At 41.0% G+C, this 10,621-nt stretch overlaps 1 protein-coding gene across 2 annotated transcripts; it reads left to right on the top strand.

The window, feature by feature from the left end:
- The first annotated feature begins 2,535 nt into the window (after positions 1 to 2,535).
- LOC135558492 (zinc finger protein Gfi-1-like) lies at positions 2,536 to 9,834 on the top strand. Of its 2 annotated transcripts, none has more exons than XM_064992325.1 (7): positions 2,536 to 2,617; positions 5,306 to 5,499; positions 5,740 to 5,931; positions 6,153 to 6,559; positions 6,679 to 6,816; positions 6,995 to 7,160; positions 7,483 to 9,834. In XM_064992325.1, exons 2-7 carry the CDS (start codon positions 5,388 to 5,390, stop codon positions 7,659 to 7,661), a joined length of 1,194 nt encoding a protein of 397 aa, XP_064848397.1. In that variant the 5' UTR covers positions 2,536 to 2,617; positions 5,306 to 5,387; the 3' UTR covers positions 7,662 to 9,834. The 2 variants fall into 2 exon arrangements, with proteins under 2 accessions (XP_064848397.1, XP_064848396.1); XM_064992324.1 differs by lacking the exon at positions 2,536 to 2,617 and adding an exon at positions 3,918 to 4,006.
- The last annotated feature ends 787 nt before the right edge of the window (positions 9,835 to 10,621 follow it).

Genomic DNA, 10,621 nt, shown 5'->3' with positions numbered 1-10,621 from the left:
TCTTCAACACAGAGCTGTAAATCAATAACCTATCAATAAGCTCTTTGCACTGAACGCAGTCAAGTGTATCAGAAAATCACACGACACGGAGAGCGTGGTTGTGAACCCTGACCTCTCAACAACAAACTCCAAAATGCTCCTAAAGAGGGGCACAATAACCAGGAAGCTCTGAGTAGATTTCCACACGTCTGTTTCCATGAGATTCCTAGTATTTGCCCACTTTGGATGATTTACAACCAGAAATTGGCCTGGCGGCTTGCTAACAAGGGGTCTTGTTGATCAGATTGATGAGGTACTCCTTTTTTGAGGAGGTGATTTGTAACCTGTTTATAGCATCCAGCAAGTCCATGAGAGAGTGTTTTCAAAAACTTAATTATTGACAAATCATGCCAAAATATAGCCAAATAGGCCTACAGTCTGTAGCTGTATATCGTTTAGCTTTCTGTGCAGTTTAAGGAAAATGCACATTCAATTTGCTGTTTGGTCCACTTTCCTGACCTTCGTAATTCATAATCTTATATAACATACAATACAGGGGAAGTCAAACAAAAGAAGAAGCATGCATGACTCATTGATGGAGAAACTGTAAAGATACACACTGATTTGAAGAAGAAATCTTATGATCATACACTCTTGGAAAAAAAGGTGCTACCTGGAACATAAAAAGGCTATTTGGCTGTCCCCATAGGAGAAATATTTGAGGAACCATTTTTGGTTCCAGGTAGAACGCCGTCCGCAGAGGGTTCAACATGGAAACCAAAAGGGTTTCTCCTATGGGTACAGCCAAAGAACCCTTTAGGAACCCTTTTTTCTAAGAGTGTAGGACAGTTGGAAAATAAATGAGACATAGTGTGGACAGAAGGGGACTATAGGGTTTTCTTCCTCACAACCACTGATTTACTAGTTCAGATGACAAGATTTGAAGGGAGAACAAGATGCTATCCTCTGAGAGAAGAACTGTCTTGTGGTTTTGTTTCGACTGCGACACAGTAAATCATGCATTGTGTTCTCGATTGCAGCCCTATCTGGAGGGAGCAGTTGGCAGCTGGGGGTTCAGTCAGATTTGGCTTGTTGTTCCCATTGGGCTGTGGTTGAATGAGGGGAGGCAGTGGGTGAAGTTAAAGTAAGGTTTGTGTGTGTTTGTGTGTGCGTGTCCATGTGTTTTTTTCCTTAGTGTGTGTGTGTGTGTGTGTGTGTGTGTGTGTGTGTGTGTGTGTGTGTGTGTGTGTGTGTGTGTGTGTGTGTGTGTGTGTGTGTGTGTGTGTGTGTGTGTGTGTGTGTGTGTGTGTGTGTGTGTGTGTGTATCTTTAGCGCTTCACGTTTGTGTGGTTTGTGTGAGTGAGCCAGAGGAACTTGTGAGGTGATTAGATAGCGGTGTGGTTTTTATAGAGATGTCTCAACACTGATGGAGGCTCCACAACAGACTCCACTCTTACTGGATTCCAACCCCCATGATCTGCCTCTGACTGCTTGACGTACATAGGGGAGACTATTTTGATACACTGTGTAGCTTAATATTCTCTGGTAAATTGGACAAGAATCCAAACATGCTTGAGTCACATGAGCTACAAAATGGACTGTGGAGGCTCACAGTCCACTGAGCTGTTGATAATGTCTGAGAATACCTGCTCGGCTTTATAAAACCCACAGATACATAAGATTAGTCTATCAGTGGTAGGCTTATTTTTGTACCTTTATTTAACGAGGCAAGTCCGTTAAGAACAAATTCTTATTTACAACGACGGCCTTCCCTAACCTGGACCAGACGCAGCCCTATAGGACTCCTAATCACGGTCGGTTGTGATACAGCCAGGAATCGAACCGCGGTCTGTAGTGACGCCTTTAGACCGCTGCGCCACCCGAGAACTTAACAGACCAGACTTTAAAGTCATTTTCCTTGTTGCATCACTTTTAGAGTGGATTGCAGTCAAGAAGATTCAGTTGAAACTTTCAGGGCTGGTTTCCCAGACCAAGTTTAAACCTAGTCCTGGATTTAATAGCACTTTCAATGGAGAATCTCCATTTAGCACAATGTTTTAAGTCCAGGAGTAGCAGACTTAATCTGGGTCTGGAAAGCAACCCTCAAATAACTAACATATTTCACAATCAAGTGTTTTGAACTGAGTTGTCTTCTGAGAGATTCACAGGGACTATGTGGTGTTGAAGCGACAGCATTGCACAGGTAAAATACTATATATACTTTCCAGGAACAGCAGTCACATACTTTCTCTCTGCGCAGATATGGTTTCAAGAACATTAGCTTGAGCTGCAGATATAGACTGGTGGTTCAGAGACAGCAAGTCAAAGCCCACGTTTATTTCTATAGCATGTTTGAGAAAGTTGAAAGAAAAAAAACACAAGCTGTTATCACAGCGACTCTTTGCAGCTATTTCAATCACATATTTGGCTGAGAGACTGTAGTGTTTACCACCAGGGTCTCTGGATGGTGAGAAAAGGAGAGAGAGAAAAAAAGCCCGGCTGACGAGATGATGACCTGCCGCAGCGTTGATAGCGCCTGCTCTGCACTGTGTTTGATTTCCTGTTCTGGCTCTGAGTTTATACTCTCCAATTCCTTCAGCTCTGCTCAGATAGATATCACTCTGCAACACTGCACAAGGTCAGTCTGCTTTGCCTTTACCTCAATGCAGTGTGATTGTGATTGACTGCTCAAAAGGATGCAAAGATATTTGCACCCCTTTTAATTTTTGTAATGGCTTATATGGTCATTGTTATAGACAAGACAGAGTGTTGGGCTTGATGCTCTTAATGCCTCAGACACCATATTAAGTCTGTACAGTATTGTGCATGTCAAGCTATTTGTCTAATCAGTCTCATTCTCAAGACCCTAAAAGACACATAAAAGGTGCATCCTCCACCGAGGTCCCATGCAAATGGGATTTTTCCCTCCAGATATCTTGATGCAGATCAAAACTTCAGGGAACAAAAACTCAAAAGATTATACAGATTTCACAGACCCGGGTTCAAATAGTATTTGATGTGTTATCTTTCAAATCCTCTGAGTGTTTGATTGAGTCTGTCTGATGGAGTGCCAGATGGGAGAGGTTTGCACTTGGGTCTATTGCATTGGTTCAATTTTACCAGGCATGCTCAATCAAGCCAACTCAATTATTTGAACCCAGATGTGATATCAAATCCATAAAGAGAAACAATCAAGGCCACTATGCCCTGCCCTGTGTGTAAGAGTAGGCACTGGTGCATCAAGTGGCAGTCCATCTGGCTTTCAGGTTGGAGGTCTTCTATTCCAGTGAACTCCATCCAGTGACAGTCTGTCTAGTTTTAAGGGTGGAGGCCCTCTAATCAAGTGAACTTCCACCTGCAGGAAAGTGAAAACCAGGAGAGAAAACAACAATGGACTATTCATGTCAGTCAAGATGCCTGGTCAGTTCAGTACACAAATAGTTCAGATAATGAATAGTTGCGAGATCCATTTAAAGGAATGTTTAGGATCTGTCTGAAATTACACAGCTTCTGTGTGGGCATTGGCACTGTCACAGCTAAGGATAAGTCTAGCCAGCCCATAACCCATAGGTCTAATATTGGAAACATCATTACAAACTCACAGCCCTACCTTGAGCTGTAAATAGACAAACAAAGTAAAATTGGGATATGGAAAAGCTGCTTTGGAACATGAGTTGTCTGTGGGAATTTTTAAATGATGATTCATTGGGTGTTGTGTTATTAATTCATGAGGAGGTATAACTTTGTTATAACATCAAATCAAATTGGCTGAAGTAATTTCATATGACTTGATTGTCAAAGAAGGTAGTACAATTGAAGTAAGCCAACAAATGATTTAGAATAGCCCTTTATGTCATTAGTGATCAGGCCTAATCACTGTCTTTACTGAAAGTTGTGCAAAAAAATCTGAAGTTCAGGAAGTTGTCAGCTGTTTAAAGGTCATGATAGCCGCACAGCTGCTGTGTTCAGATGAGAGAGAAGGGACGCTGCAAGTGGCGTCTATTACGCATGTGGACACCGTGTACGGGTAGGTCTCAATGCATTAGACTTAAATAACAAAAAATGTAACTGAAACTGTTTTGTTTCTTGACAATTTTAACAATGTAGACTAAATGTTAATGCTTCTATGTGTGGTTGATTGAGTGTCAAATGTTTTAAGGTAATGAATTAAATACTTTTTTGGGCGGGGGGGGCAATAATTCTGATGTCAAGTGATTTATCAATTACTTACAGTTGCAATGTGTTGGAGGTGTTAGTTGTTACTCAAAAGGCTCTGTAAATAAATAATAATAAGCACGGGTAAACTACTTTGGTTATGAGTATCGAGCATGTGTTCCAACTCTGCTTATCTCAAGTTGTACTTGCAGGTTCAACTCACAACGTTCTTTCCCACACCGTACAGAAATCGATATCACTTTGCTTTCAGACAACTTCGAACACCAACTTTGAACACGAAAATCCTCGCAATGATTTAATTTGAAGCTTAGTGATTTCTGGAATAGGATAAATGACAACATCTCAATTCACTCCAACTTTTTGTAATCAAGGGCGAGCCGAACCCTGGACACGGACGTCTCATTTCATTGAAATGACGTGAAAACAACGTTGATTAAACCAGTGTGCCCAGTGGGTACTGATATAATAACATGCTCTTGACATGCTTTTGCATGACGCATTTGGATAAGATACATTTGGAAGAAGTTATTGGGTCTATACGGGTGAATTTGCCAGCATGTTAACTGACGGCGGTTCAGTAAGGGATACCTCAGGTCCGCACTTGTAGATGGTTGCATGGAGAGGGCTAGTCACCTTGCCGTGCATGCGTCATTAATGGGATATCATTGCCGGTGGGTGAGCTCTGAGAAGGTACCGCAGGATCCGTTTACATTGACATGAGCCTAGCAGCATAGGCCATTAATGAAGGGAGGGTTAGGGCTTTAAATCGACAAAAATATTCTAAAGACTCCACATCATAATCAAAGAAATTCCAATAAGATTATGTCAATTTTAACCCAATTATGAGTTTAAACCAATCATTGTAACAAATTATATTCTGTTATCTGATTCTGAACAAACTCAAATATTACCTGTCATGAAAGGAAACAACTACTATGGCCTCTTAATGACCTTTTTGAAATATGATAAGTTGTGGTATTCAATCACACACTCCGCAGACCGTGGAGGGCAGTAAGTTCCTCTGGCCACCTGTCTAACAACACCTGGTGAACGCGCAGGTGCCTTTGGGCAATGCGCATGCTTCATCTCCTGCCAAAAAAATCCCTATGCTGGATGAACCTGTCAACCAATGGTATTCAAATCTTTCCAGAGATAAAATAGGTCCGTGTGGACGAAGAGGATTTCATCACAAGTGACCAGGGATCTTGACAGTCACACAGCAGTGAGTAACCATGCCGAGGTCATTTTTGGTGAAGAGTAAACGAGCACATAGCTACCACCAACCACGATACCTGGATGATGACTACATTAGAATGGATACTATTTTAGCCCATATATGCGCAGGTATGTCTATCTGTGATGCTGCTCTCAATGTATGTCAAGCCTAGGCCTGGACTTAATTGTAAAACATTATGCACGTCACACACAAGTCTGTTTGGATATGGATACGATTCAAATTTCTCCAAATTCGCGTCAAATATGTATGTTAACTTTTTAGAATTCACAAATAAAATATAAAACTATGACGAATATTATGAGCTTGAGTTAAGTGCCAGTCCTTGCCCTCTTTCTCTGTGGCTATAGAAAGCAAATTGCAGGTTGAGTTTGAGGGGAACTGTGACGCGCAGGTTGCACCTAACCTCTCCCCCGAATCCCGTCTGGTGCACACTGCTGACCACTCGCCCATCTACCCGCTGAGCTGCGAGGGCAGCGTGTGCGACCGCTTCTCGGACTATGACGACTACTGGCGCCCTCCATCTCCATCTGCATCACCAGGTTTGTGTTTATTGTTTGTTGTGATGTCATCATTACGCATATGCGCACTGCATCTCCAAACATGGTTACTTGAGGCTGTCCCTCTGCTTTTCATATTTTAGCACTTTTATCCTTCAATATAGGTTACCAGAATATTAAAGGGTGTATTATTTAATAACTATTACCTATTTTTGTCAATAGTATTTGGAAACGTGACAACTCATAGTCCAAATGTTTTCCAGATTCGGAACAATGCTTCACTCCGTCAGCAGACGACGCTCACCCTTTCGCCATTCCATTTCGCCCTTACCCATGGATTGCCTACTCTGGCTCCGAGCTCCGGCACCTCGTGCAGCAAACATATCAACACAATCTCCCCACAACCCTGGAGCCCGACATACAGATGGGCCTCCATGGATCCGGGGATGGTGCCACCAACTCCCTCATTTACGCACAGAGGGGCCCACACACTGGATTTTACAGGGACTTTGGGTCGACGGTGTTCCCTACCTATAGAATGCGGGACGCTGACCAGTTATATTCGGACCTCAAGCTGAAGACCAAGGCCTCTGAAATCAAGTCTGAATCCGATCTCATCTGTTCCCGTATAGAACCAAGTGGATCGTACAAATGCATCAAGTGTTGCAAGGTGGGCCTAGCCACACTCATCTATCAAAACGAATGGCAACGATAAACAATTGTTCGGTTTCAATTGGGTGATTGTCACTTATTAACACATAATACCATCTCTTTCATCCTTTCCTAAAGGTATTCTCGACGCCGCACGGGTTAGAGGTTCACGTTCGTCGGTCGCATAGCGGTACTCGCCCCTTTGCCTGTGGATTGTGTGGGAAAACGTTTGGGCACGCAGTGAGCCTCGAACAACACAAGGGCGTTCACTCACAGGTTAGAGCCAAATGCCTATGTCACTTAATATTTGGACCTTTCGGCCTACTTTCTCCTATGCCTATTGGGAATCAATACCACGTGTAATGCATGCGTAAACGACAAAAATGCAATGGATGAAATTAAAAGGTGCAGACGGCCACATGTCACATGCACTCACATCTTACCTGGTTCACAGGAGAGGAGCTTCAACTGTAAAATATGTGACAAAAGCTTCAAGCGCTCGTCCACGCTGTCCACGCACTTGCTTATCCACTCGGACACGCGGCCCTACCCTTGTCAGTACTGCGGGAAGAGATTCCATCAGAAGTCCGACATGAAGAAACACACCTTTATCCATACAGGTGAGAGACACCAACCACAAAAGATAAGTTAATGATTTTAAAAGATTATATAAAATATTTTACAAACGCCTGTTATTTAAAAGTGTCAAAAAAACAACAACTTTTCCCTCTGGGCACACACTGGTTGAATTAATGTTGTTTCCACGTCAGTTCAATTAAATTACGTTAAACCGACGTGGAATAGACCTTGAATTGACCTCGGTGCCCAGTGGGTATGCATATTATGCTTCTAAAAGTCAGACAATTAGGCACGAGAACAATCACAGCAGATATGGAAAGCTCAAAATGACACTTTCATAATGCAACTTGTTTACATTATCAGGTGAGAAACCGCACAAGTGCCAGGTATGCGGGAAGGCCTTCAGTCAGAGCTCCAACCTCATCACGCACAGCCGCAAGCACACAGGCTTCAAACCTTTCGGCTGCGGCCTCTGTGGCAAAGGATTCCAAAGGAAAGTGGATATGAGGAGGCACAAGGAAACACAACATGGATTGAAATGAAAAACTGTCAACACCGAACTGTTGCTGGAGAATTGTATTCTTTTAATACATGTAGCGTAAATATGTCCCTTTCAAAATACGTTTATGTTATTCTATCATTGCTTGGCTATATGCCTAATTGTTTTCCTTCTTGAATTCTTGTTTTGAAAATTAAACATGTATTTATTAAATAGGCCTATAGATTTTCATTAGCTACAGGCCAAATTCTGAATATCATTTCACGCAACACAAAAATACAGGATTTAAAAGTTTTGGTTGTGATCCACAAGGATTGTAATTGCGCATAATTCGTTTTAGCCTAGCCTATTTGTTTTCTTCTCGAGAAGAAACCGGCTAGTTAAATGCTAGGCTATTTATCGGAACATTTTAATATTAATGCCTGTTTAATTAATTAACGCCTTTAATTATCCAACACAGTCGCTTTATAATCTGCTGTGTATACCGAATCCACGAGTTTATGAATTTATGCTCTTTTGTCTGAATATACATTTTAAATGTTCCCTTGTCTTTTGTAAAAAAACAAAAACAATGATAGGCTTATAAGGGAAGACATCTAAACCAAACATGTTCATATATATATATATATATATATGGATGAAAGCCTATATATATATATATAGGCCTTCATCCAAAATTGTTGTCAGTGAATTGAATTGTTGTCAGTGAAGTGAGTGAATTGATACACTAGGTTGAATTCTGAATGGGAAGAGTAATCGGGCAAACTTCAGTCTCCTGTAACCTTTTCAGACATCTCTCCAACATATTACATGATACATTTCTGAAATCCTCAAAATGTTTCATAATCACGCACAAACACACATGTTTATCACAGAAGGCGGCACACCCATTTGTGTACACTGAGTCAAAACCCTATTTTCAGTTCTCACTTGGTAGACAGCAGGTTAGATAAACTGGGACACCATTATTACAGTCCTAATTGTACCCCAACAACAATTAAATGTTGTGTGATTAGGAAACATCTGAGAATTTCAGAAATGTATCATGTGTTGTATATGTTGGACAGATAAAGTGTCACATTTTTTCTGAATTCCTTAAAATAACAGTACTAATAACAATTCTACAAGAAAAAATGAACAAGACATTGTATTACAAGAACCAGAACCTTGCCTAACCTAAGTACAGGTGTTCCCTAACGTAAACCGGATCTTTCCTCCATTGGAAAAGCCTAGAAGACTATCCTACTTTAGCTAGCTATGTTTAGTAAAGCGGGACAACAAAAAAGTGCTGAATTACAAAATGTAAACATAATATTGACAACTTAAAAAAATAAAGGATTTGATGCACATTTATGCACATTTACATCACAACGTGGCACTGTCCATTATGAGTTGTGTGGCCAACAGAAAAAAGCTATATGCCACTGTGCATTGTAAGGTGAACTTCCTGTCTGAAGTTTGCTCTTGGTGCTTTCAAGACAACTGGGAACTCAGAGAAAAAACGAGGTCAAATCACGACGTCCAGATCGCATATCTAGAAAGATGTTAGAGTTGCTGACTTTGAATTCCGAGTTGAATCACTGTTCAAAACGATTTTCCCAACTCAGAGCAAGTTTCTTTCGGGAGTTGCCAGTTGATGTGAACTCACTGACGTCGGAGATTTCGGTCTAGAACCCAGTTGTTTTGAACGTGGCATCTGCCCCCTCTATGATGTCACACCAACAAAGTGATGTGATTTTTATCATGTGGTTGGTTTCTCTGCAAGGTCATTTGTTTACTGTTACAAACTGTCTTTCTATTTGTGCAACTAAATTAATCAGAACTAGGAATCTCAGAAATGTCGCTTTACTAACTAGTTAAACATGGCTCGTGCATAACTACAACCAGTTTGCAAGTGTGGCATTTCCGAGTTTTCTAGTAATATGTGAACGTGGCATTAGTGTTGGTGCTTTCAAGACAACTGGGAACTCAGAAAAAAACGAGGCATCAGTGCCCTTCAGGTCGGAAAGTCAGAGCTCGAGAAAGATGCCAGAGTGTCTGACTTGGAATTCCGAGTTGGATGACCCTTCAAAACGCCCCCCCCCCCCCCCCCCCCAAGTTCCCAGTTGTCGTGAACGCACTGATGTCGAAGATTTCCGAGTTCCAAGTTGTTATGAACATGGCATAACAATAATTTAGATTTTCTCTTGTCAGACCAATAAATATATGCTTCAGGATTAAGTTGTCCCAGTTTATATGATGTTCCACTTTCTGAATTCACCCTATAGGCTTTTACAATTTCGACACAATTCCATTGCACAATATTTTAATTCCAAAATGTTCATTTAAACAAGGAAAAAATTAAAACTCGCACCAATAAAATTAACATGTTATTGGCTTCAAGCGAAAAGCTTTAGAAATAATATACTAAGGTTATATCTGTAACCGTATCATCGTAAAATGTTTGAATGATAAAATTCACAAAATATCCATAAAGAATCACGATAAAATATTTTTATCCCCTCCAAAATGCTCCTCGGATAATGTTTCAATTCGCGCGAGCCACCTGTTCCAAAACAAATATTTTCAGACACAACTTTCTTGTCACACTTGGAACAAATGAGATTACAACACCATAAACATCCTGTGAAGGAAGCCGGGAAAAACAGCGACACATTTATTGCACCATCCTCTTCCAGTATGGCAATATAGTCGATCACATGACATTTTTATACACAGTGGAAAACCTGAGTGTGATTTATTTGGTTGTATAGACGCATGGGGTTAAACATTGGGAGGCTTGTAACCTTGAAGATTTGATTTAGACATTTACAGTATCATCAGATTCAGTATATCAGTGTTTGTTTGAAAATTAGGAGAGGCATAATACGACTATACATTTCCGCCATGAAGCTGTACACTATGCACCTGTGTGTAATAACACGCCTATTCGATGATACAGTACGTCTGCACAATCTTCTTGGAAATTAGTCTTCATTTCAGAGCACTAAAGCCTCAACAAGC

This window comes from Oncorhynchus masou, chromosome 17, assembly GCF_036934945.1.
Source record: "Oncorhynchus masou masou isolate Uvic2021 chromosome 17, UVic_Omas_1.1, whole genome shotgun sequence".
Classification (NCBI taxonomy): domain Eukaryota; kingdom Metazoa; phylum Chordata; class Actinopteri; order Salmoniformes; family Salmonidae; genus Oncorhynchus; species Oncorhynchus masou.
The sequence above is the reverse complement of the archived record's forward strand: the minus strand, read 5'-3'. Positions and strand labels throughout refer to the sequence as shown.